Below are 27,585 nucleotides of genomic sequence, written 5' to 3'. Positions count from 1 at the left end.
ACCTCACGCATATTTTCACATTTTCCAAAAATTTGCACAAATTTCATATAAAGTATAGGAAGTGGACGATATAGTCCAAATAGGGCACGTTGTAGTCTTAGGTAAGATACGAATTGGGCAATATTGTCCAACTGATTCGAAACCTCTACCATAATGGGTCAACAGTTTGAATAATCATAACTCAAGGATGGGGGTATACACTGACTGATACTATTTTACTTGTTTTAACTGATTTTCACTCTTCATTCAAAAGCAAGAGTGTCTCGACAAAAAAAAAATTTGGAAGAATGAAAAGAATCAAAATAAACCATATGGTTAGAAAACACTGTAGAGGTGGAAATTGTGTTTAATACCACAAACTGAATGCGTCCATAGACAATATTAAATAACTTACATAAAACCTATAAATGATGACTGTCTGACTGCCTGCGTCCATAGTCTAAAGGGTTCTATTTATTTATTCTTGTGTATCGATTTTGATTTTCACCGCGCGTGGTGTCCTTTCTTGTATTTGCTATCTATACAAAATATTGTATGCCAAATAAAAAGTATGGTTTTTTTGTAGATTAATAAATAAATACGTTTCAGTTGATTTTTTATTTATTGTTTGTTCTTTTTTTATACATAAAACGCATTTATCATCTTTCGTTTTTAGTTAGTTTTTCTATTTCAGTTTTTTTTTCTGTTTTGTTTTTGTTTTCATATTTTGTAACGCTAAAAATGGCGTTGCTTAAATATAAAGATTGGTTGGTTTTTTTGCTTTATGGATTAGTGAGAATTTGCTTCGATTTGTTGTTCTTGTTGTGTTTGTCATCTTTGTTTTTTGTAATGTTCTCCTCCTCGTATTTGTTACTTTCTAACTTCATCCTAAGTTTTTTTTTATTTTGTTTTTTGTTTAATAAAATAAATTATCATCATTTTTTCAACAATAAATTTATATACGTTTTGTATTATTAATAATATTACTTGTTTTTTTTTTTTTGGATTTTATTTTTAAGAGATTAAAATCCCAGTCATTTTGTTTTGTTTTGTTTTCGGCGTTACCAACAACATTTTGCTGGGGGGGCTCTGTTGTGTTTGTTGTTGTTGTTTCTTTTAAAGTGGAGTTGTTTCTTAATGTTAAATTGGATTTTCTTTTCTTTCGTCTATGGTTGTTAGCCATGTTTGTTTTGTTTTTGTATTGAATTCTTGGTGTTTTGGTTGCCTCACACAATTTCCTTTTATTTTCGATACATAAATACGATTTTGTTTTTTTGTTTGTTTGTTTTGTAGAAAAAATAATTTATGTTTTTTTTAATAATAAATTGTATTCTTGGTTTTTTTTTGCTTTTCTCATGTTCATTTTTCATTTGCTAAGCAAAGAAGAAATGAGATGATAACGACAATTTGTTTTTGTTTTTTTTTTTTCTTTCAAGGGCAGGGGCAAAGGACGAAGTGATAGGATATTTATTTTGTTTTTGTATTTAATTTTCTCCTCATCATTACGATCAATCACTTGATGATTTAAGTTTTTCTTTTTCTTTTTGTTGTTGTTTGGATTTCTTGTTTTGTTTTTGTTTTTATAATAAAGTTATTTTTGCAAATTGGTTTTGTTTTTTGTTTGTTTTTATTATAATTATTCTTGTTTTTATTTTAAATATAATTTAATTAACAACGACCTAACTTCTATGGTTTTTTTTATGTTTTGAGATTGTAAGCGAATATTACAAGATATACGACAACATTTCTACATTAGGATGATGGAGTGTGTGTGTGTGGATGTATGTGGGTGTGTGTGTGTGGAGGAGGAATACGCGGCAGGAAGAGTTGCTGAAGTTTTCTTTCGGATGAATTAAGTTGGTTAGATTTTGTTAAGCTGTCGACTTGATATCCACCATTTGGAGATAGATAACAGTCGAGTTGTCCCATATTTTTTTGATTGTTCTCTTCTCTCCCTCCCCAAATTGAGAATGATGGCGGCTTGTGGTGGACTCGGTCTCCTTGGAGTTATGAAATTATGTAGTTACGGCGGGGACGGGTGATCTAATATATGTAAATGTGTGTATATATATGGTTGTGGTAGTGGTTTGTCTTTCAATGTGTATTGTCATGTATTATTCGCAAACAATCAAGGAATATAGCGAGAGATTAATATGTTAAGTGATTTTGCATATTTCAAGCACTCACTCACACATATACATTATAATATATATAAAAGTATATATATTTATATCGATTGTTGGCTTTAAGAGTTGTTGATCAATGCACACACACGCACACACACATAGACGTTCACATACAAATAGATAGGTAGATAGATGCAGATGTCAATGGTTTATTGTGTATGATGTACAGGTGAGTGTGTGTGTGTGTGAAAATATGTGTCGGAAGGGAGGGTAGTGGTTGGGGCGGGGAAACAGTTTGCATGTTCATGTTTTAAAAGTGTTCCAAGGAGTGTGTGGTAGCATGGTTGTTCCGTTTTGGTTTGACTGCCACTGAAGAATTGCATCGCTTCGCTTTCTCTCTTATCTCTCTCGCTGTCTTGTTCGCTATATTATCCTTAATAATTAGTTACTACATCACGTTAATTCATTAGCATCAGCAGCAGCAGCAGCAGCAGTAGTAGTTGTTGCAGCCCCCACCACCACACACAAACAAACGAACATCAGTGGGCATGTGTGTGTGTGTGTAGCACTCCTTCTCCTTCCATTAGATTTATATCGCGCGTTGTCTTCTTCATCTTGTTGTTTTTGTTGTTTGGAACTTAACAATGTTTTTGTTGTTGTTGTTGTTTACAAAACATGCCAGTTTAAAAGCTTCATTGGGTTTGATATTGTGGCAATGCAGCACTATACATCATTTGTGGCCCCAGTGAACCGTTTGCTGCTGCTGTAGCTGCTGCCGCAGTCACTCCAGGGACGACAGTTCCGGGCACCCCCCAAGCCACATTTGGCTGGACCATTCTGTAGCCAGTGGCTGTTAAAATAACAACAAAAGTTAATAACGAACTTTCAACAGAGAATTACAAATCGAATAACTTACCCATGCCTCCTGCCTGTTGCGTACTTGCGGCATAGGCATAAGGATAATAGCCTTGTTGCATGTATTGTGTCTGCATTTGTGCTGGAGGATAACCCTGTAACACACAAGCGAATAACAATTACATATATCGAAAATTAAACGATCGAAACACTTACAGCTGGCGGATACCAATAGCCCATTTGTTGATATGCATATGGATATTGTACCGCTGCAGCAGCCGCCAATTGTTGTTGTGTCATCATTTGGCCGGGTATCGCCCCACCAGCAGCTGCTGCGGCATTGGCTGCTGCTGCAGCAGCCGCAGCCTGTTGTGGTATCGTTGGCATACCCGCCGGGCCCATCATGGCGCCTGCCGCAGCCGCAGCCGCTGCCCCCGCTGATACAGCGGCCATATTAGTCATTGGATTATCGTTCACTACAGCAGGATTAATACCACCATTTTCTTTGCCCCAGAAACATTTTACATTGCTGCCGTGCACCTCCGAGTTGTGTGTATGTTCGATGGCTCGGGCCGCCGATTCTTTTGTTAGAAACTTAATGAACGCAAAGCCTTTGTCTTTGAAAACGCGCACGTCTTGTATCTGACCGAATTGCATGAAATGCTTGTGCATAAGTTCATCGGTAATCACATTTGGCGGGAAACCACCGCAATATACTGTAGTGTTCATGGGACTGGACTGGTTGTAGACCTCTTCAAATGTTTGTCGGGTATTCGATTTCATGTTACCACCACCCCCACCGCCTGTATTCGCTTTGCTGTTCTCACGGGGTGGTGCCAATTTACGTGTCGACCAATTGGTGCGTATCGAACGCGAACCAATCCACTGGCCATTCATGGCTTGTATTGCATTTTCGGCTTCGGCTTTTTTAACGAACGAGACAAATGCATAGCCTCTTGATTTCATAGTCTGTGGATCACGTACAATGCGGCAGTTAGAGATCTCTCCAAAGGGAGCAAATGCTTCACGCAAGGTTTCAGTTTCGATTTCAGGACTTAGGTCGCCCACAAAGATATGATGATGTGAACTGATGTCTGTTTTAGGCTGATTACCGGGACTGGTGGCCCAATTAACCTGTCAAAACAAAAATCGTTTGAGAAAACTACCCAAAATATTAATGATGCCGCCGAACTTACCTTGATTTCTTTGTCGAGAAAGAGACGCTTATTCATGGCTGTTAAGGCTGTTGTGGCTGCTTGGTATGTGGTGTATTCAATGAATGCATAGGGATCATTACCGGGTTCTCGTATAATTTTACAGCTCTTCACTGTACCCATTTGACTAAATAGGGCAATCAATAAATCTTCCGATACGCTTGCATCCAAATTCCCTACATACAACGTTTTCGGTTGTGATTCGTCCATTATGGCTGTTTTCTACTGTTTGTTGGTGTTGTTGCTGTTGTGTTGTCGGCTTTGCAGCGACGACTATTGGCCTCAGAAAAGTGTTATGGATGGATGAATGGCTTCAAGATGAGATTTTTGACTAAACGCTATCTATTATCTTCCACGTTGTGTTAAACGTTCGTTTGCTTCTTCCTTCTTTTTTGTTTTTTTTGGATTTCTGTTGTTGTTGGCAAATTGTCTTAGCCTTTCGTAGAACTACTTATGCTATGTGTTTTCCTTTTTTTATCCTAAAAAATGTATGGTTTGCTGATTTTACAACTTCTTTTGTTTTTGTTTTTTGTTAATTCCCCTGAGCTTTTCTTTTGTTGTTGTTGTAGTTGTATTGATTTTTAGTATTTGTTTTTTTTTTTTTTTGCTATTTTGTGGTTGTTTCCTAGAGGGACAGCAGCCTTTGTTTTCCTTGTTTATGACGAGCTAATGGATAAAGTAGTTTGTTGTTAACAGGTGATTTACTTGTGTTGTTGTTGGTTGGCTATTTTTTTTTTTTTTTTGTCTATGATTGATTGCAGATTTTCACAATAAAATATGAAGTTGTTGTAAAAATTATATCATATCATATACGTATGTAGAGAATGTATAAATCAATAAATAATGATTTTTGTTGATATTGCTCCTATTTTGCTTTGCTATTGATTCGCTTCTTAATTTTCTCCCTGCACACTCTCGGCTGAATTTTTGAAGGCGGCGAATTAGAACTGGACCCAAACACGCTTTCGATCACACGTTGATGTTCGTGAATCTGCTTCGACTGTTTGATATCCCTTCGAAGTGTGCCAGAAATTACAAACTGTTATTGCTTACAAAAACACACAGGCGAAACACGACGAACATCTAGCTTTAGTTACTAACTGAGTTATATACATGTATATATAAAAAAAGAGAATATGTTGCTGATACTGGTAAGTTTCTTCTTTTCGACTATTGAATACTAGATCCTTGTTTGTTTTGGAGTTTCAACGACTATTGGGGGGGAGGTGATGCTGGCGTCCCAAACAAATAATACAACCTCTTTTGTAAATAAATAGTTTTGTTGATTGTTGTCCGTCCTTCTCTGCAGACGCAATCGAGTCTTCTTTTTTTTTAGTAAAAATGACTAACAACACATCTGGAGGGAGAGAGGGGGTGCTGGTGACTTGTGGGAGTATGGAAATAGTGTAATTCGCTTTCTATTTCACCACCAAGCCGCTTGTTGAATTCCTTTTCTGCCCAACGACGATTGTATCGATCTTTTGTCTGCCTGCCTATTAGAGTAGATATTGTTAATTCTTTTCTCTTCAGCTTGTTTTAGATTTGTTTTGTTTGTATTATTTTACTACAGCTCTATGGAGTGTTTGAAGTTTGCATATCTCGTCGGATTTGCCTTGAATGGGATTTTGGAGGTCTTTTCAAAAAGCATTAACAGCTATATATTGGGGTTAAGTTGTTGGTTTGATATACTATTATATATTTCTCTTGGAGAAAAAAGGTTTTGGTAACTCTATGCTTTTGTTTTATTTTCACATAAATGGAATCAGTACTTCTTTTCAAGAAATATTTTCTCTTTGTCGAAGTTAATCACTCGTTGCTGTTGGATACTTTTTTTTTTAAATGTTGATTTGCTTTGATAAAAGTTACTTACAAAATAATTGGTTTAGTATTTCTTTAAATAGTAAATATATGATTTTTGTTGTTGTTGTTTGCAAATATGCTCGCTATATATCTGTGTCAGGCTCTTTTGGACTTTATGGAGGTTTACTGAAAATACAAAAAGAAAAAAGTCTTATTAATGAAACTGACTTGAATTGGAATGAAAAAGAAAATAAAAAAATGATAGGAACCTGCAATCCTGTTAAAGAAAGTAATAAATGGAAGTATTTCCAGACCAATATAGGAAAACAAGTAAAATATTAGCAGTCGGTTTTGCCGGCAGATGTATACCCCCAGCCTTGAGTTATGCACTTGGCCAATATTGACCAATTCGTATCTGACCTAAGACTGATAAAAAAAATATTACAACGTGCCAGATTTGGTCTATATCGACTACTCCTACACTTTATATGAGATATGTGCAAATTTTTGGTTAATGTGGAAAAATGCGTGAGATAACAGATATAGCCGACCGAAGCATTCCATTTTCAAACTTTATATAAACTTTATATAAACATTGATATGTGCAAAATTTGAAGGAAATCGAACATTTATATCCAATTTTATTCGAAATCATAAATTCCGATCAATTACATATTCATATCAGATTTCTGGTTAACAGAAATATTTAGATATAGCAAATTATGACAGATATAAGTATTTGTAATCGTGACCCTTTGTGGGTGAGGTACCAGAAGGGGTTGGCAGATGTATAACATCTTCACAGCAGATTTTGCGTTATCAAATATATTTGCATGTGTAACATTTTTATTAGAATTGGATGCTTATTCCTCACTCTTTGAGCATTTTTTTTTCTAAATCTTGAACCAGAAGAAATGGTCCGATCTCTACCATCTTTATAACAGATGTATTCCATGTTCTCACAAGACCTTGGGTTAATAAAAATATTGTGATGTGTGTAATTTGAGCAGAACCGCGTGCTTCTTTCGGATTTTAAGTTTGTTTTGGTTATTCAAAATTTTGACACTTTGTGGGGTAGGTACCAGAAGTTACCTACCACCTTTATAACAGATCTTGTACTGATGGAAATTTTGAAATGTTCCAAGTCTCGATCTAAGTTTGACAATAATGTTACAAGTTTGGATCAAATCGGATAATCCCTTCGAGAGTTATCGTCCGCGCCAGCCAGGCAGACGGACGGACATCGCTAGATCGACTCCAAATGGCTTGAAACAGATTTGGTACAAAGAGACCTAGGGTCTAAAATAGTTATTTCGATGAGGCACGTTTTGGTCGTATCAAAAGATGTATACCTTCTCTAGCCATATAGCTGAAGTAATAATTATTATAAAACGCATGTCTGACCGCCCAATACATTCGCATTAGGGACCTATACTTATATAAACAAGGAGTTCTACGTGCACCTCTTGTCCAAAAATGTGAGAATATATATTGGCTTGGAATCTGTCAGGAAGGACATACACGATCTAGAGAGGGAGATCCAACGCTAAAAGAGAGAAAATCTAGATCAAGAAGCCTATCAGGCAGGTCTGAGTAGCATTCATACGGATGCAGTCGCAGATGCCATCAGCAATTAGAGGATGAATGTCGTCCTCGGGGTCCATCCCCCCATCCATTGCAGCTAAAGGACGTCAGCTGTCTAGACAAAACATTGTAGTTTTGGCGCAATTACGGTCAGGATGGTGCAGCCGTCTCAATTCGTATTCGGCACAAATTGACAAAGATGTGCGAGACGTCAGCCCGGCGTATGATACAGGCCCGTACAATACGCTGCACCTCTTTAATAGCAGTGCCAAACCTACCCAACTCACTCCAGTAGATCTCTGGTTACAGACCATTAAGGTAGCCGAATTTTGAACCAGATTAGCAGAATACAAAAATCTACATGTACTACTGTTATAACAAGGAAGGATTAACTAATTACGTGATGATGCCAGACACAGACCTGCATCGAGTTCAGAGGACATAGATCCCCACCAACGAAAAAACATTAGGGTGGAGAACTGAATCTATTTCTAAAATCCATCGACAAGAAGTGAACGTGGATCATAGAATAATTCCGTCTGTTAGCGGAAACGTAAAGAAATCCAGGCACCAGATATGGACCCATGGGAACGAGAGAATTTTGCCTGATGTGATTTGAAATCCATATGGAACTAGACAGCGTATTACTGCACTAAATGGAAAGTACAACTGTGGAAATAGAGCATGTGAATAGTTGTAGCGAACTTACTAAAGATTCTGCACGTTAGCTTTGTGTATTTGTTAAAAAATATTAATTTGTATTCACTATTTGAGAGCTCAGCTATTCGTCGTCTAATAGCTTTCAGCAAGAAATATCAACGATTGGGCATAATTTTCCTTTTGACAGGTATCTGAAACTATTGGAAGCCTTACTTTAGAATATCAGTGCTAGACCTATACTCTAACTGGGTCTTTGCAAAAAATTTCCTGTCTTCTTGTTCTGGTAGAATACCGACCCGAACACACGTTTTCCTACATTTCGTCTCTTTATTATAATTTTGAAAAAAGTAATATTCACATTCATGTATCCATGTGCAATCTCTGTGATCATGGCCTATTTCATCCTCTACGATAGCATCGACCATTGCTATAAACGCTTAACACCAAACACTTTGTTGATTAAAGATGTCAAAGCGATAACTACAATATTGAACATTCTTTGTTAAAAAAAAGTAAACCTAGAAAACAAAACTATGCCAACTAAAAAAAAGAGTAATTCCAGCTCAAACCTCCCCATCGTCATCATGCAACGACAAATTCAACCATTATATCAAGGCCACACTTTTTTCCAATGTGAAATATATAAGGTCATGAACTTGGAATAAGGAAAGAAAAAAGCAAAAGTGATACGTATAGAATTTAAAACTTCGGAAACTAACCAACGCTTGCTGCTGAAAAAGGGGTCAGTCAGCTAAAACGCTGTGTCTTACAAATCCGCACAAACACACACACACTCATACGCACACATGCACACCAAATATGCAAGCATTCATCATCTCACTGGAGGAGTAATTAAAACATTATTTTGTCATTTGGTCGGTCGGTCGATGGTGTTATGGAAATAATATTACCACCATCCATCGCACGGCAGGCAGATTAATATTTACGATTTTTTTTTCTTTTTGTTGTTGAGTTTCAATTTTTCGTTGTCTTTCTTCCATAGTTGGCGCTTCACACAAACACGCACACACACGTACAAACACCACACAGCATTGTAAATGACACAAGCAAATAAAGGAAATGTTTAAACGCGCCTCTGGAAAACGTCGTCCACTGTTCAGTTCAGTTTGTTCAGCAAGCAGTTCATTTTCTTTGCTTGATTCTTCTTCTGGTTTTGTATGGGTTTTTGGTTTGTGTGCGATTCTACTCGTTTACTTACATAAATATTGCTTTTATAAATGTCAAACAGCACGTCCATTGCATATTCCGAAATGAAATTTGTACAAAAAATGATATTTTGCAGTTCAAAACTATTTAATAAAAGCGAAAATATAAAACACACAAGAACAAAAATTCACTCCACTACAAATGACTGTCGTCGTCTCCCGTTTGACAAAAAAAACTCTTGAAAGACAACGACGAAGATGGCTGATAGAAGAGTTGCAAAAATAACCGGTACTCTATATTGGCACTCTTCTAACACATGACAAATTAATATAAACTACTGCACACGACGAACATGTGAGAATAAGAAGCTAAAGAAAACTAAGAATTGAAACCAAAGGGAAAATGCAAAAAACCGGCCATTGTAGGGTTGCATTTAATGCAAATTTTCGTACTTTTTCCATTTTTTTGACAACCAACGAACAATGAGAGGAACCTCAGGGGAGCTGTGTGAAAGACCTGAACAAAGGGAAATATAAAATAACGTAGCTGCTTTGTCCGCACAATTGTTGTTGTTGTTTATTTCAGCACAATAATTCTTTCCAGAATCGAAACAAATCTACTGCAATTTGGCAACCCTTGCAATTACAACAAACAAAGTGTCTTCTCCATTAAGTCCATTCATAATTTTCTTTTCTCCAACACTTTCATATATCTTCACTTCTTTTCCCATAAATCTTAGCCAAATTACACTACTCCCAAGCATTTCGAATCCTTTTTAATAGTTTTAATTTCTTGGCAATAAGCATAAATTCACTGCTTTCTGATTTTCTTTTTTGTTGGCTAAACTTACGACACGTCTTGAGCGGAACAAAAGGTCTGATGAAGAAAAAAATTACATCGAAGTTAAATTGTTATTCGATGGCGAACGACGTGGCTAAGGACGCCGTTTCCTTAAATAATTACACAAATATTAACAAATTCTTTGGCGTTCACAGCCAGCAACGATTATCACAAGTTTTTGTTCAACTTTTTCTCAGATTTTTCTCTCAAAATGCAATTGTTTAAAATCGCGTCGCTTTTGCTTTTACCTGCACAGATACCAGAGCCGCCGTACAAAGCAACAATTTTCATAGATGCTGGAATGATTTGCCGGCGTAGGAAAGAATTGTCTGTGAAACTTATCTGTTGGACGACAAATCGTATAAATCGTGATCTTTTGCATACGTTTCAAAATATGTGATGTTTGATGATTGTGATTTTACCGCAAAATTATACAAATTTGTCATGGAAAAAGTTGTTTAATGTTTATATCGGCCTTAGACACGACTTTTATTCGTCGCAAACTTACCGACAAATTTTGTTAATTACCGAAATTATAAGCAATTGAAAAATCGCTGTTACAGATAATTGTAGTTAATTCTGTCGTTAAGATTTTAGAAAATCCCGGTACAGTGTTGTAGTTTAGCTAATAACTCTTAATTATTGTAGCATGAAAAATTTGTGTAAATTCTATTATTTTTTAAAGCAAATAAGCATATATCCCGATGATCTTGCCGGTAAATACAAAATTAGAATTTTCTCCATTATGTTTGCTCTGTTCCAGTGTTGTTGTTCCGTAATACTGTGTTATGAATCCAAATATATAAACAAAGCAATCAATTTTCCATACAAAAATTTAGATTTTTGGTACAATAAAAAGGTACAAAATGTTTTCTAATTGTACATATCTGACTACTGCCAAGTTTGTGTATGTATTTATTATAGAAAAATAAAAACAAAATATTTTCAAACCCTTGTTTTTGCAAAATGGTCAGGAGAACGATGGTAATGTTTACCAGGGGTTAAGGCGGGGAATACCTAGGTTTCTGAAAGAGCCACCAATCCTCATCAGTTCACTTGTTTTTTGTCTGGGATATTCTCCCCAAAAGTTATTTTAAAAATAACTTCTATGACAAAAAAACATTTTTAATAAAGGGATTAAGTCTACCTAGGTTTCTGAAAGAGCCACCAATCCTCATCAGTTCACTTGTTTTTTGTCTGGGATATTCTCCCCAAAAGTTATTTTAAAAATAACTTCTATGACAAAAAAACATTTTTAATAAAGGGATTAAGTCTGACCATTTTGCAAAACAACCATTTTGCCGAACAAAAAAGCCAACCCTGTTCTATTTCCAAAATTAATGGTTGGAAGAAACGTACCCTGCGTACGCACACAGGGCTGTATTTCTGTATTTTTACGAAGCTGTTCTATCTCCTGCTCTCTTGAGAGAAAATTGTTTCTATAAACCTTACGACATTTTTGACCTTAAGAGACCTATAGTTTGTTGTTTTGCTTTGATCATTGCATTTATTTATTTTTTTCACATTGTTACCTTATTCCTATTGGCTATGGCGCGTCGGTACATGAAATATAACATAATAAATTAATATTAAAAATATTAAATAGTAGCCAAAATTTAAATTTTGACACTCGCTCTTTCATTCCGGCCGTGAACGAACGGCTGTTCTTTTGAGAGAAAATGGTGTTTCTAGAAACCTTTCGCAATTTCTGATCTTTTAGAACCCTATAGATTGTTAGTTTTGCTTTGATTTTTGCCTTTATCACAGTTTTCCACATTGTTACCTTATTCCTATTGGCTACGGTGCGTTGGTACATGAAATATAATGTAATATAATAAATAAAAATTAAATTAATAATTAATAAACATGGGAAAATCGCACAAATCAGAGAAAAAATCTAAGAAAAAACACAAGGATCGTAAAGAAAAGAAGAAGTCGCATAAACATAAGAAGAAACATTCAAAGACGAAGGAAGATAAAATCGCAAAGGAACCCTCGCCAAAGCTTGATGTTGAGGATGACGATTTTTCCATTCCTCTCGACTTAATGAACAGTAAATCTCATGCACCTGAGACTCCGGATGAATATCAAAAGCGACAAAGCAGAATAAGACGGGAGGTGGATCCTAGTACCGGTAGGGTACGCTTAATTAAGGGCGATGGCGAAGTACTCGAAGAAATTGTGAGCAAAGAAAGGCACAAGGCCATCAATAGGGAAGCAACACAAGGTGACGGAGCCTTCTTTCAAGAAAATACCCTGTGGAAATTGAAATAAAAACACTTGATTTTTACTCTATCTAGTAAACGATTTTCTTTGATAATAGTAATAATAATAGTATATAATTTTAAAATACTAATTATGTATGTACATAGCAGTAGAGGAATGATCTTATTTTATTTAAAATATAATATGCTAATGATAACGCAACAGAAAAACATTACTTTTTCATATATTTATGTATATTATAATGCTGGTCATCTGCCAAGTTTAACTATAGAAAATCAAGATTAAATATATATTTTGTTGAATACGAGCATATAAACAAAAGAGGTTTGACTTAGAAAGATTAGGGTGTCAATTAGAACATTTGATAGAAAAATGTTGTCGCTCCATCCTGCCATGTTGGATCTTCGCTAACTTTAGCACGGCACATGGGACACGTCTGCTCACGCTTAAACCAGGTATTAACACAATCATCACAGAAAATATGACTACACTCCAATACAACGGGCGTTGTATAGGCATCATGACAAATGGGACAAACAGTACCAGCAGCATCCAGTTCATCTTTGGTCGGCTTGCGATCGTAATCCTAGTTGAAAATAAAATTGAAATAGACGCGAGGCAAGAAGAACAAAATCTCAAGTTGTTTTACCATATTGCGTATGAAATTAACTAACGCCTTTTTCAACGATTTCCAACGTTCAACAAATTCAAATCCTTTTGCACCCAAATAGAATGAGGAAAGTAGTATACCGGATATCTGTAAAAGGTTATGGATTCTTTTTTGTAAAACACTGTAACAAAATTGTTTGAAAACTCCAAATACTTACAATTTCCAAACCTGTATACGATTCGAATAAATACGTTATCCATTGTCTTATTGGAACCAATGCTCTGTAGTATTGCGATATATATTCTATTGAAGCATATAAGCGGGCCTAAAAATATAATTTTGTTTAAAAGAAATTTGAATATAAAGTGTGGGCGAAATTTTGATGCGCTTTACAGAGCCCAGTCTGACGAATAGGATCTCTTCCTCATTATGTGGTCAGTCAAATATCAAAAACTAGTCGTTAAGTGTTTTTGTGCAGATTATATGTAAAGATGGACATAGCTTGTGGTGTGAATCTATTCTAATTGATAAACAACGATGGAAATCAAATACTCACCCTCGATTTATGACGTATTACACGTGTAGGCAACATTGTGACAAATATTTTCACCAATTGTGTCAATAATTTCAATACCAAATCATTCACAGCGATGTAGTATAGCAAGACACCCAACGAAACGGATTTTCCCAGAGAGATTGTATCATTCCCCATGGGATTCGATGTCGGATCTAGGGAAACATTCACACTTTCATGTTTTCCTGGTGCAAGTGTTACATCAATAACACCACTATTATCCGCTTTAGCGTGGCTTGCATCCGAACTGAAAGACAAATCCAAGGTAAGCTTTTCTCCCGGCGGATTGATCAGCAGGCCAAATGGATCCGGTGTCGAGGGGGCCAAGAGAAAACGGTATGTTACAACACACACCACTAGAATTGTATCGCGTGTGAGAACAGCGTACGATTTCTGATTGACTTTTGCAACTTGCTCTTTCAAGGATTTGTTAACCTGAAACATGACCGCTTGCAAGACCACCAAATCGATAATACCCAACAAATGATCATGTACAAATTTGATCAATAATATGCAAATGAAAGGCAAATAGCGGACGAAATGAGAAACAATTTTAACAATCATTTCGCCCATGGCATTTGTATCGGGATCATCCATATCAATTGTGGGCGCATTGCTGCCGGCCAACGAGGCTTGCCTCTGAGGCAAGCGGCCATTGTTTCCTGAGCCACCGGCATCAGTGGCAGGCACATTACTTTGGCGACGACTACCAGCCGTTTCCAGGGGATCTCCTGTGACCGGCGTCGGTGTACTACTGGTCGGGGATGTAGTGCTATCAGCGGCACTTCTATCCTCCAAACGTGAACTTTGTCTGGACAGCCTTAAGCCTGAGGTACTATTAGTTTGAGTTTCCACTCCGCCAGCGCTGCCACCACCACCACCACCACCACCGCTGCCCAAATCTACTTGACTATTTCGTTGATGCTGATGATTGTGTGGAACATCATGATCTAGGGAATTTGAATTTAGCAAAAAATGAAAATGTTCTTCAGGTGTGGGGTTATCGTTTGTAGGCAAAGTATTATAGCGGAAATTACCCGAAGTTGAAGGCGTAAATAAGGTGCGCAGTACATCTGTGCGCTGTGTGACCGGAGAGGCCAGTACATCGTATAAATTTTCACGCCAAGATCGTGGCGCTTGTGATTCATTTACAGCCATGGGCAGGCGCGGATCTCTTCCCATGGCCGTGGAGGATGAGGAGGAATGTTGGCGATGAAATTGATGTCTTGCATCGCGTAGCATAGTGAATAAGTTACGCAAGCGTTGCCTTTCATCAATGTGGGTATTATCCATGCCACCAGTTCCGCCAGCTACCGGAGAACTGCTACTATTATTCAAATCCATATTAATACGAGTTGCAGGATTACTTTCTCTTCGTATCGACAAGTGCAATCTCTGTTGTTGACTCGTACTTGGGCCCATGTCATTTTCGATGTTAATCGTCGTATCATCCGTTCCAAGTGCATTCGATCGATCTATCAGCATTGCCATTTCATCATCCGTCCTTGCAGAACTGTAAACATTGCTACTGCGAATAGTGTTGTTGGTGTTGTTATTACTCATGATGCATTGATTGGATCGTTGTTGTCACCTTTGTAACCGTCGGTCGTTTGTCTGTTAGTAGCCAAAATTTGTTCGTCACTATATTTCATGTAATTTTACTTTTATTTTGTTTTTTCTTCAACTTTTACTGCAATTTTTCTAGCTATACTCTATATCAATGCCATTTTAGAAGATTGACTTCGACCACTTTCTCTTCTATTCTTTCTTCTTTATTCTACTTGACCGATTGACATATTCACTGAAAGGAACTGTGGGATTTAGTGTCAATTTGTTCGTCCTATTCGTTTATAGCAGCTGTTTGAAGGGATATGAACGTCGACTTTTGACTAAATGTTTGTTCAAATCCGAAGAAGCCATGAAAAAACTGAGAAGGTGAATTCATTTCCAATAAGGATTTACAGCTCTGCATTTTCTGTAAATTACTTTTTTGTTAATGTTAATTAAAGGTTGGAATACATAAAACGCTTTTTCGACTGGTCTAAATGTGGAAATACATAAAACGCTTTTTTGACTGGCTTAAATCATCAACTGCCTTCTTCGGAAAAGAACAAACTAGTGTAGGGCCAAAATCGAACTAAGTCAAAATTCCTTTGTTTTTTACAAAGAAGCCAGCCGATAACTTAAGCCATTCAAGAAAGAGTTTTATGTATTCTCACCTTACGTCATTGGCTGGTCTCTTCGTAAAAGAATTAAGGAATTTTAGATTTACTTAGTTCAATTTCCACACATCATACATACTAATTTAGCCTAAATAAAAATAAAAAAACGTAGGGTGCATATCTAGGTACAAAAGATAGGACAATAGAGCTTATGTAAAGGAAAGTTAAAATATGGGGGTGAAACTTTGAGAAGGAGTTTATGACTTGTTAATTAACGTCTCTAATGGTTCTTATCTGTTTTTTAAGTCAAGCCAGTGTATTTTTAATTAAAAAATAATAATAAAAAATAGTTATTCCAAATAAGCTTTCCCAGCTCTGCAGTTGTTAAATTTAACTGAATAGAAAACAGTTTTCCATCTCTGTTTTTTTATATACAATGGATTTACATATAGTAAAATTAAGAAGGTGAAGTATTTTTTGTAATTTACCTTGTCATATATCAGTGTATGAAAACAGGTTTCCATCCCCGATTTGAGGGGCAATTGTGATAGTTGAGTCACCAAGATATTTTGCCAAATCTCAATTTACCTTGTCAAAATTAACTTCCATGAAAACAGGTTCCCATCCGTGGCAAAACAAAAGAGGTATTCTCATTTGCTAAATCGAATATAACAGCACCTTTACAACGAAATCGACATTGTCATTTTTAAAATAAAAATAATTTTTATATCTAAAATATTCACGTATGTCGAGTGGCAAATTTTACTCAAATAATAAATAATCTCTTGTTTTCAGGGTTCTTTAACAGACTAAAAACTGTTTTTCTTCCATATTTATAGAAGACGAATTTTATTTATCTTTTCTTGGGCATAAACAAATAAAAATTTATATTTTTAATAAAAGTTGATTAATTTTAATTAAATTTACTTAGTGCTGTGTAGTTTTCGAATGCCGTTTTATCCTAAGTCGTGCCTTAAGGATCTAACCCCCAGAAGAACCAGTTGAAAACTGTTGGCAGAATCTTACAGAATCTTCTGCATCAAAACAGAAACTCACGCTGACTGTTAATGTCAGTTCGACTGAAAATTTGGGATGATAATCTTCTAACAAAACTGTAGCAAAATAAGGCGCGAAATTGTCGATCTTTAAATTTATCCTAGCTGCAGCAAAATAATACATTGAAGCAAAATTTAACCTTCCCAAAATAAGTACTGTATTATTTATGAGGCTAATATGTTAATTTCCTGCTTTAGATTATACTGTTCCAGGATAGAGGATACAACAGTCTTGAAAATAGCAAAATATTTCGTCGAAAAGAAATGTACATTTCTTGCCAATTGTACGTCTATATCTAAGGAAGAACTGCTAAATACAAATTTGACAATAATGGGACGACAAATAAAAAAGGCGTGTCATTTTTGATCTTTAAACTTATACTAGCTGCAGAAAAATGATAGATTGAAGAAAAATCTAGTCTTCCCATTAAAAGTCTTATATTGTTTATGGGGCTATTATGTTAATTTTCTGGTTTAGATTGTACTCTTCCTTGGTGGAGGAAATAAAACTTGTTAAAATTTGCAAAATATTTGATCGGAAACAAATGTAAATTTTTTCCATATCTAAGGAAGAACTGCAAAATACAAATTTGACAATGATTGGACGTCAAATGAAAATAAGGAGCGTTATTTTTGATCTTTAAACTTATACTAGCTGCAGAAAAATGATTGATTGAAGACAACCCAATCTACCCATTTAAAGTCTTATATTTTTTATGGGGCTAACATGTTAATTTTCTGGTTTAGATTATGATGATGATGGAGGATATAAATGTCGTTAAAATTTGCAAAATATTTGTTTTTTTATGAATAATTTTTTTTATAATTTTTTTGCCAGTTGTACGTTCATATCTAAGGAAGAACATCAAAATCTAAATTTGACAATGATGGGACGTCAAATAAAACTAATTGTAAATGTATGATTACATTTGTAATCATACCTTTGTGTATATATAGTCAATTTATGATCATATATTTTGTCAATGGTATTATTTTTGAAAATTAAAAAAATGACTGCACTAGGTTACCTTCTTAATTCTACCATGGGAAAAACATTTCACAGCTTTGAATAGACCCTAAAAACCCTAATAATGTTTTTCTTTGAGCTTAGCAACAAAATGTTCAACATATCAAACCTATTTACCTAGGCATTTATATTCAGACATGATTCAGACACTTCACTATCTTGATAAGTTTTATTAATAGACAAAACAAACAAAAACTCAAGACAATCAAGGTTAATAAATGTTGACAATAAATACCTACAAGTAGACATACGATGTACATACATAAATACGTACATGTGTATATTATTTTGCAAAATATTGCAATATTTGAGATAATGTAGGCTTTAATTTAACACAAGCTTGGTTTAATGCCTTTATGGGAATATCACCTTGAACGTGAACTACCTAAAGAAAGAGAGCTCTGGTGTGAACAACAAATAATGGATGAGCAACAAATTAATTAATGACAAGTGTTGAGCAATACATTTTTTAAGTCCTTTAAGGTACCAACCCGTCTCATTTGTGTAGCCATTGTCAGTCCTTATCACGTTGCCATGATAACGCATTACTCACACACACGCACACAAGTCTACCACATATATTTTACACGTGCATTTTTATTTGAAAATGAAAACAAAACTATAGATCAACCACAATAAGGTCCTGAAATGTAAACACATATATACGTATGTATGTGTGTAACATAGAACTGGTCTCCACCTTAAACAAAAAAAAAAACACCCTCTTCTTTGTTATGGCCAACACGGGCTTAAAGTTGAGCCAATTGACTCAGTTGTAACCAAGTTGTCCTGGCGTTTGCATACAAGTGTAAACTTTTCTTTTTTAATTAAAAAATATGTTTAATCAAGTTAAGAGAAAGTTTAAATAAAACACAGAGCAGAAACAAAGGAGTATTCTTTAAAATGAACAGATTTATTTGGTGCGTAAATAAAATAGATAATATTAACTTAAAACTAACTTAACAATAGTTTAACTTAATCAAAAAAAATAATCGTTTAATCACTTAATCATCACCTACATCCACCCACACACACACATATGTAAGTATATTGTTATTGCGGCGTAGGACGAGGGCTGTTCGTTTGCTTACAAGTAGTTTTCTGTAATGTCACAACGACCGACCATATTGGCAACAACAAAATGCAAAAACAATCAAAACAAATATCAGTCTGTATAATTCTCTCTCACTGTGCGTGTCATCCTCGCGTATTATCTTTGTAGTTGGTGTCTCTCTCTCGCCCACTCCATTGATCTTTGTCTCCCACTTAAATTGGATTTTCTTTTTGAAGCACTCTTTTCAAATTACTGTTATTTTTCATCACTCATGATGATGGTCGGGGATGGAAAGTTTTAAAGTCTGAGAATTATGGATGCTTATTATTTACTTTTAACAAGTCTGCTGCGAAACAAAATTACCATCTAAAATCAAGCCCAAACCAGTCTTTGATTCGTGTCAAAAAACATGGATAAATGTAAAGAAAATATATATATTTTTTATTTTGTCTCTTTTTTGGACTTATGTGCTGGCACGCGGTTTTGAGGAGTGCTGGTCTAAAGACATTGCGAGAAAATATTGAAAAATAACTTATTATTAATTAAAATGGTCATTTCTTACACTGAGATGGAAAGTTTGTATTTCTAGAGAATAGTGTTAACACCTCCAAAAACTCCGTTCTACTAAGAATAGACCACAATGTGGCTACAAAAGCGGATTTTACCCTGCAATTATCTTATATTACAAAATTAAACCAACATTTTTGGCATATTTAGAGGCGGCTAGGTCAAAAACATGGTAAAATTACGAAGGTAAAGTCATTTCAAATAAGCATATCCATCTCTGCATTTTCTGTAATTTACCTTGTCAAATTTTACTGCAAAGAAAACAGGTTCCCATCTCTGACATGTATGTATACAAAAGATTTGTAAATATAAGTTTTGACAATAAGATGTTGTCAAATGAATAATTTTAAAAAAAATGTGAACACATGATTGCAAGACTTTGCCTTCTTTATTCTAGCATGGTCAAAACATAGTGAGAAATAATACATAAGCAGCTTGGCATCTCGGCCTGGTAAAATTTGTGACATATAATAAAGGGATGTTAGAGCCGCCTCATGTATTGCCGTCGTTTACCCCTATAATTTGATATTAATATGCCTAGCCAAGATGACAAGCTGCTTATGCCCCCCACCCTAATGGTGGGAATACATAAAGCGCTTATATGGCTGGCTTATTCCGAAATGAGCAAAGGAGCCTAGGGCCAAAATCGAACTAAGTCAACCTAAAACTCTTTTGTTCCTCTACGAAGAAGCCAGTCGATGACTTAAGCCAGCCAAATAAGTGCTTTATGTATTTCCACCTTAAGAAACTCGCTAGGGAAGTAATTCTATGTTCCGAAACTTGCAAAGAGCGCAATTTTGGTGTCTGAACGTAGGTAGTTTAAATAATTGACAGGACAAATATAAATATTAATTAAATATAATATGTTGGTTTCCAGAGACGGAAAATGCAATTAAACAAATTAAATGGAAATTGTAAATAATAGGTGTGTCTGGATTCCTTAAAATTTGTAACAATTATTGAAAATTGTTACTGGAAGTTTTCTGTTAATCGAAAATATCTGTAGAGACATTTTGAAAGTTGGCGGACAAATCTCTTCTTGCAATCATTTGCAACCAGCAATTTTGAAATAGAAAACTTTGAATAAAAAATTATTCAAGTTTGTAAAAATTGTTATTAAAAAATGTAACGACGGCAGCATTCTCGTTGCTTTGGCATCCCGCTATGATATGTCACAAAATATGTCATGCGAAGACTTCATGCTGTTTACTTATTATTACCCTAAGCCTTATTTACACCGAAAGTATTAAAAACAATGCACTGTTTAGATTGTCAATTTCATGAATTTTACGTCAAACATATGACATTTATCACATGACACATTGGTTATAGAAAACACGTGTTTATGTATACACGTTGTTTATTTGTAATAAACGCTCTTGGCATATTGTAAATCCAATAAATTTAAACGTCAAAGAATCCACTAGATTTGACATGTGACGTATATGCAATAAAATTGACAATTAAAATACGCTGGACTTATTACATGTAAACATGCTTACAGACTATAATTTCATAAACCACATCATTTCGATTGTCAAAATAAATTGATAATTTCAATTGTCAAAATAAATTGATATTTTCAATTGATTGACATTTCAATTTCAACGATTTTGTTTGTGAAACTCCAGACGTTTACACTAGATCCATTTACCGTTATAATTTATTTACCTATTTGACGAATGTTTTCATATGCTTTATGTCAAATTAATTGTGATCTATATTGGACTAAGTACCAATCTATAAAAATATTTAATAAATATATAGAAAGAAAAAACTACATCCATGGTAGAATTAAGAAGGTAAAGTCATGCAATCATATGTTTATAATTTTTCTCATCTCATCTCATTGTCAAACTTTACATTTATAAATCCATTGTATACACAGAAATCAGGCATGGGAACCTGTTGTTTATTCAATAAATTTTGACAAGGTACGTTATAGAAAATGCAGGGATGAAAAGTCTTATCTGAACTGATTTTACTTTCTTAATTTTACCACGGCTACATCTTGTGGCCGAGTGAATTCTTGGGACATGCTAAGTCACTTTGAGCTTCCTTTCCCACTTTTTTGTCTCACAGCGTTTTTGACAAGACATAACATAAACATAGATAATCTTCGTCTGAACATGGCATAACTCAAAAAGATATTTCTTTTCATTAACCAATTTGGTAGTGGAAAACTACGGAGAGGGAGACACCACAACAAAACCCTATTTACACTACCTACTTTGAGCGAGTAAACAAGCATCATCATGATCATAATCTTACGTTACATTATTTCCAAAAAAGACCATTTGGTTCTTCTTCTTCTTCTAATTCAAAAAACCACAACGCTTGTCTTCAATGTAACGACGTTGAGAGATGGCCAGGTGTTACAACTTTGGGTGTTGTCTTACGACGTCTCTGGAGAAAGCTCTTAACCGATTCCAATGGCAATTGAAAATGATAATAGGCACAATAGGGCAAGGGATCCCAATAGGCAAACAACGCTTCACGTTTGTCCAATGCCACCGATTCCGAAGACCATTGGGCGCCAAAATATGCCAGCGAGGAAGCGGAAGCTGTCGTACTTTCATCCTCTTCTGGTGCTGTGCTGAAATTTAATGGTCTCATATGGACACATTTCATGGTGCGACACAAGATTTGGGCATGTGATCGATTGTGGCATATGTACGGCAGCGAGACACCCAAACGTATGCCCAGGGGTAAAAATTGCCCGGTAGATTGACATTTGATGAGGCGCAAACTGATGTGACAGTTGATGGGTCGTTGAAAACGAACTTTGCCAAAGAATGTCTTCAGCCACGAATCTATGAGTTCCGCATCTGTGGCAGTGGCTGGTATTAGATTTTTGGTATCACTGTCCACGCGACAGCTAACATTGGCCGCCACTTGGCTGGATTTAATGGTGGTGCAGGTGACAAAATGTTCACCGGGTACATCGCGCACAACCAACCATTTTTGGCGTTCATTGATTTCATGGGTAAAACGCAGATCACGCCACTGGCGAGGCAGCATATACTTGAATCTCTCCAAAACACCTTGCATGCATACTGCCAATAGGATATGGCGAAATTGACTGATGAAACCCTCCTCGTATAGCTCCCAAAGTTCATGGGCCGCCGATAGGGCAACATAGGGTGGCACAGCTATATTTTGTGAGGCACATCTCTGATAGAACTGCAAACAATCGTCCAGTATGAGGGTTTCCTGTACCCCGGTCATAAATGTGGCACAGCCCAATAACTCCAAATGGGGCTTGGCCACTGAATCATAATATGCCGGACTTGTGGCACACACGGGTATATAAACCGAAGGCTTTTCTTTGCGTACAATGTGACACAAGGCCGTAATGTAGCTGTCGACATTTTGTGGCGTGGGCTTGGGTACGGTGTAAAATTTATCAACGGCTGCCGAAAAGCGGGCCAAACCAAAGTGTCCTTCAAATTCAAAGACCACAACTCTGGCGCCCGATGAAGAATATAAATTTCTGGCCAAGTGCAGAGTTTGTATGGTACTGCCACAGCTAATGAGTACGGTACGTTTGGGTACTCCTGCGCCCTGTTGCATACCGCCCGTTCCTTGGGCCGCATTGCTGCCGTTATCCAGATTCCAAACCCATTTGAAAAATTCCACTGGTATTCTTATGATTTTCCAAAATACCCATAACAAGGCGGATAGCCAGAAACTGGGAGCAGCTATGGACAAGGGGATGTAGAGTAGGTAACGTAACAATATAAGGACCATATTCACAAGAAGATTTGGCCAGAACCATAAGAATTTTTGGAAACGTCCCATCAATGTTTGTGGACTGGCGGCGGTATGTTGTGCCTGGTTTTGTTGTTGCTCTTGTTGTTTGGGTAAAAGTTTTTGGTTGATGCCGGTATTCGAGCGACTTAAAAGTGTGGGCGACTGTATGGCCACACTGTCCTCGTCATCGTTGGATTCCTCTTGACTCGGATTTTCCGGTATTAAATCCAATGAATTAATGCGTCGGAATTTTGATCGCGCATAACGTAGTTGTCGGGCATAGTCCTGTTTCGATTGAAAGTCTTGGGTCATGTTTAAGCACTTCCGATTTTTTTTTAAATTCTGTTAATATTTTAAATTGTTATTGTTCTATGGACCTTATTTTACAATATTCGTTTCTCGTAGTGAAATTGTTTAATTCGCAATAGTTCTTTTTTCGATTCTTTGTAAAAAAACGTTGGTTTCAATTAAACTCGATTTACACCAAGTCCGTATTATCACTCGCGCTCGTTCGTTTCGTCAGATCTTTAGTACGGTTCGCGTTCGATTGATCTCCGTTGCAAAGTGAAAAATATTATCATCGTTCGGTGAGCTCAGTCCTCAAATCATCAGAAGTAAACGTGCAATATTGACTTTACTCGCTATCTGTGCACGTCTTTTTTCTGGTTGTCAATCCAGATCGGGATGAATCTTCGTTTTCGATTTCATTTCAAATTTATTATCGTTTTTGGTGTTGCTGTTGTTGTGGTGGTGTTATTAATGCTTCTATTATATTGCTCTTAAAATGTGTTGCATTTAAAAATCGTGTCCATACTCTGGTCGTATTGCAATTTGATGGACCGTAATCCGGGTACAGTAGTTGAAAAGAAATCGAATAAGGACAAGAAATCAAATAAGGAAAAGAAATCGAATAAGGTTTATTTTAACAAGTTTTTTGCATTGACAGCAAAATTACGCGTTTTACACATGCCGTGTAAACCAAGCATTAAGATGAGAATACATTAAACGCTTTTTTGACTGGCTTAGGCCATCAGTTGTCTTCATCGTAGAGAAACAAAGTTTTAGGTTGACTTAGTTCGATTTTGGTCCTACTTTTACACATGCCGTGTAAAGTAAGCTTTAAGATGAGAATGAGAAGAAAGAACTCTTTAGGTTGACTTAGTTCGATTTTGGCCCCACGCTGTTTTGTTCTTTCCAAAGAAGCCAGCCGATGACTTAAGCCAGTCAAAGAAGCGTTGTAGGTATTCTCACCTTTGTTCTAAATAAATTCTTCACAGCTACAGGGTGAGATAAAAAAACTGCAACCAAGTCAAAAGTCATAATTTATACAGCCGATGACTTAAGCCAGTCAAAGAAGCGTTGTATATATTCTCACCTTTGTTCTAAATAAATTCTTCACAGCTACAGGGTGAGATAAAAAAACTGCAACCAAGTCAAAAGTCATAATTTATACAGCCGATGACTTAAGCCGGTCAAAGAAGCGTTGTATATATTCTCACCTTTGTTCTAAATAAATTCTTCACAGCTACAGGGTGAGATAAAAAAACTGCAACCAAGTCAAAAGTCATAATTTATACATTTTTTTTTAATTTTATTGAATGAACGCAAAAAATGTCGGAAATAGCATCAGTTTTTAGAATAAGTTCAGATTTTTTCGAATTGGTCTCCTTTGGCACAAATTATGGCCTTCACACGGCCAATGAAACCGTCACACGCTGCCCGAACGTTGCTCTGCGGTATTTTGGTCCATTCCCGGCAAAGCGCTTGCTTGACGTGATCGACTTTTTAGTATTTTTTAGTGCCAACCTTGCTTTCCAAAATACTCCAGACACAATAGTCCAACGGATTGATATCCGGAGCTTTAGGTGGCCATTGTGCGCTGGAAATGAAGCGAGGGACCTCATTATGTAACCATTCTTGGGTGGCATGTGCTTAGTGCGATGGTGCTGAGTCCTGTTGGAATGTTCAAGGTCTGCGGCCAAAATGTGTACGTGCCCAAGGCTTTAATACACCCTCCAGAATATTTTCGCGATAATATTCGTCATTTATTCCTGATTCAACGGTCGATTAATACGAGCGGAGAGCGACCATCGGCTGTTATGGCGGTCCACACCATCACCATGGCCTGCGCTTGAGTTCTGGTGGCCAACCGAAGGTGCTCATTTTCAGCAGACCGCTTTGGCAAGTAAACACGTTTTGTTTGTTAAACACATTTTGTTTGTTACAAACTGCTGGACAACGAATGTTTTGTCATCGGAGAAAACCAAATTCGGCTGTTCACCACTTTCGGCCAAGCGAAGCAACTCTTTAGCTCTTTTGAGTCTATTTTCTTTCTGTTGCGGTGTAAGTTCTTGCACTTTTTGGAATTTCAATGGCTTCACCCCGAACTCATTTTTCAATGTTTGCCGAATATAATATTGCGATATGTTCAGCTCACGAGGCATTTCTCGACCACTGCGACGCGGGTTTTAATCCAGTCGCTTTTTTACTTTTCGAACCATTTTTGCTGATGTACACTTCCTTGACGTCGGGCTACGCTACCAGTCTCACAGTAATGAGCGATGGTACGTGACACTAAAGACTTATTCACATTTAAATGCTGGATTGCTCTAACGATAGCCACTTGTGGTTTTCCAGCCAAAAAGAAATCACACTATCACGCTTGAATTCCATCACGAATTTATAACTTTTTTCCGGAAAATTCTCACCACAATGCTTTTGTACACTTGTAAGCAATAGAATGAGGTGTCACAGGAATAATTTTAACCGCTGTCGGACCAGTCGCCTAGAAATGACAGCAGTCTGAATTTGGTTGCAGTTTTTTCATCTCACCCTGTGTATAAATATATTAATCGCCACTACTAGTTCAATATTCGAATTCTATCATGTCTCCACGATACAATTAAAAAGGTAAGCTCATGCAATCACGGATTATTTTTTTATTGCTGCTGTATGATAGTACAGTTGACAATATCGTGCCAATGGTGCAATTGCAAAGGTAATTTCATGCAATCATACGATTACAATTTCATTATTTGATGTCCCTTCATTGTCAAATTTTTATTTTGTAGTTCTTCCTTAAATATGTGCGTACAGCTGGCAAGAAATTAAAACTAATTTTCATAGGTTAATTTTTTATTTCATGTCCCTTCACTGTAGTTGTTCCTTAAATATGGACGTAGAAACATTGACATTTATATACGACCAAATATTTTATCATTTTTGAGGCTTTAAAACATAAAATTAACATATTAGTCCCACAAGTGAGACTTGATTATATAATGGTAGAATTTTGAATACAATTATTATTTTCTTCATGCTAAGACAAGTACGGAGATCACAACATGGTACAATTACAATGGTAATAAATGTCATGCCATCAAAGGATTACAATTTCGTTTTATTGATGTTCCTTCATTTATTTTGTAGTTTTTCCTTAAATATGGACATACAGCTGGCAAGATATTTACACTAATTTATTATTATATTTGAGGTTACCTTGTTTTATTGTACCATGAATATAACCTATATAATCTAAAAATATATGCCTGAAGCTGCTATCAGATGATAAGGGTTTTACATTACTTTTATTATACATGTGTACTTCCGTGTGTGTGGCAAAATTTTCATTTTACATATGAATCATAATTCTTGCTATCACACACATGCATATGTTTTTATTTCCGTTGGTTTTAATTTAATTAATTATTACTTTAATACTTTATGGATGACTTTGTAAAATTACATGATGACATAGTAAAATTAAGAAGGTAAAGTCATTTCAAATAAGTATTCCCATTTCTGATTTTTTTTGTAATTTACCTTGTCAAATTTCACTGCTTAAAAACTAGGTTTTCATCTCTGATTTGTGTACTTACAATGGATTTATAAACATATATGAGATGTTGAAAAAATGTAAACATATGTTTGCATGACTTTACCTTCTTTATTCTACCATACACACAACAAACAAACAACACTTTTTATTAAAGTAAATTGATAATAGGGCTCGCTGTGAAGAATGCAGGTAGATGCAACAAAGCTTGTTAATATTGATATGTCAACAAATGTTAAATTTGTTTTCAAATTTAAGTAGATTCTTATATGTTTTCTTATACGATGTCATTCGGAGGTTATTATAATAATCGTTTTTCAAAAATTTTGTTTGACAGTTCATTGCCCCATCACCTGTGCGATGCGTCTACCTGTATTTATCTACCAATAAATCTTGATGATGTGAGTTAAACGGAATAAAATGTTGTATCTAAACACATTATAATGATCACCTGGAACGTTTTTAGTTTTAGCAGCAGAACTTTATAAACGGCGTCA

At 35.9% G+C, this 27,585-nt stretch overlaps 5 protein-coding genes across 6 annotated transcripts in view; 1 reads left to right on the top strand and 4 right to left on the bottom strand.

The window, feature by feature from the left end:
* LOC101894765 (uncharacterized) overlaps positions 1-24,000 on the bottom strand; it is a 244,614-nt gene extending 220,614 nt beyond the window's left edge. Inside the window, exon 1 of the mRNA XM_059125368.1 lies at positions 23,631-24,000. The gene's annotated coding sequence lies outside the window, so the exon portion shown is untranslated. The remainder of the gene's footprint in view (positions 1-23,630) is intronic.
* On the bottom strand, positions 583-10,467 carry LOC131800557 (nucleolysin TIAR-like). The gene is made up of 5 exons (XM_059125370.1): positions 10,236-10,467; positions 4,157-6,160; positions 3,177-4,094; positions 3,022-3,115; positions 583-2,955 (listed from the first exon to the last, which is right to left on the bottom strand). Exons 2-5 carry the CDS (start codon positions 4,382-4,384, stop codon positions 2,798-2,800), a joined length of 1,398 nt encoding a protein of 465 aa, XP_058981353.1. The 5' UTR covers positions 4,385-6,160; positions 10,236-10,467; the 3' UTR covers positions 583-2,797.
* LOC131803738 (ADP-ribosylation factor-like protein 6-interacting protein 4) lies at positions 11,974-12,520 on the top strand. Its single transcript, XM_059125375.1, has one exon. The coding sequence runs from the start codon at positions 12,092-12,094 to the stop codon at positions 12,497-12,499; it is 408 nt and encodes a 135-aa protein (XP_058981358.1). The 5' UTR covers positions 11,974-12,091; the 3' UTR covers positions 12,500-12,520.
* Positions 12,663-15,452, bottom strand: LOC131803730 (E3 ubiquitin-protein ligase RNFT1-like). 2 transcript variants are annotated; one of them, XM_059125359.1, is made up of 5 exons: positions 14,673-15,451; positions 13,618-14,585; positions 13,279-13,386; positions 13,101-13,208; positions 12,663-13,037 (listed from the first exon to the last, which is right to left on the bottom strand). In XM_059125359.1, the coding sequence occupies exons 1-5, from the start codon at positions 15,196-15,198 to the stop codon at positions 12,804-12,806; spliced, it is 1,944 nt and encodes a 647-aa protein (XP_058981342.1). In that variant the 5' UTR covers positions 15,199-15,451; the 3' UTR covers positions 12,663-12,803. The 2 variants fall into 2 exon arrangements, with proteins under 2 accessions (XP_058981342.1, XP_058981341.1); XM_059125358.1 differs by having other exon boundaries at positions 13,618-15,452.
* Positions 18,772-23,637, bottom strand: LOC131803732 (uncharacterized). Its single transcript, XM_059125367.1, has one exon. It carries the CDS (start codon positions 23,563-23,565, stop codon positions 21,844-21,846), a length of 1,722 nt encoding a protein of 573 aa, XP_058981350.1. The 5' UTR covers positions 23,566-23,637; the 3' UTR covers positions 18,772-21,843.
* Positions 24,001-27,585: the final 3,585 nt, after the last annotated feature.

This window comes from Musca domestica, unplaced genomic scaffold, assembly GCF_030504385.1.
Source record: "Musca domestica strain aabys unplaced genomic scaffold, Musca_domestica.polishedcontigs.V.1.1 33, whole genome shotgun sequence".
Lineage (NCBI taxonomy): Eukaryota > Metazoa > Arthropoda > Insecta > Diptera > Muscidae > Musca > Musca domestica.
This window is presented reverse-complemented; position numbering and strand designations above follow the sequence as displayed.

What these genes read in the sequence shown, in the direction of transcription:
- LOC131803730 (XM_059125358.1), bottom strand. Translation starts at nt 15,198, where the DNA reads ATGAGTAATAACAACACCAACAACACTATTCGCAGTAGCAATGTTTAC. An exon ending in TAATACGTCATAAATCGAGG is followed by an intron (nt 13,387 to 13,617) that starts GTGAGTATTTGA and finishes TTATATTTTTAG; the next exon opens with GCCCGCTTATATGCTTCAAT. An exon ending in CGTATACAGGTTTGGAAATT is followed by an intron (nt 13,209 to 13,278) that starts GTAAGTATTTGG and finishes AACCTTTTACAG; the next exon opens with ATATCCGGTATACTACTTTC.
- LOC131803738 (XM_059125375.1), top strand. Translation starts at nt 12,092, where the DNA reads ATGGGAAAATCGCACAAATCAGAGAAAAAATCTAAGAAAAAACACAAG.
- LOC131803732 (XM_059125367.1), bottom strand. Translation starts at nt 23,565, where the DNA reads ATGACCCAAGACTTTCAATCGAAACAGGACTATGCCCGACAACTACGT.
- LOC131800557 (XM_059125370.1), bottom strand. Translation starts at nt 4,384, where the DNA reads ATGGACGAATCACAACCGAAAACGTTGTATGTAGGGAATTTGGATGCA. An exon ending in TTCTCGACAAAGAAATCAAG is followed by an intron (nt 4,095 to 4,156) that starts GTAAGTTCGGCG and finishes TTGTTTTGACAG; the next exon opens with GTTAATTGGGCCACCAGTCC. An exon ending in GCTATTGGTATCCGCCAGCT is followed by an intron (nt 3,116 to 3,176) that starts GTAAGTGTTTCG and finishes TGTGTGTTACAG; the next exon opens with GGTTATCCTCCAGCACAAAT.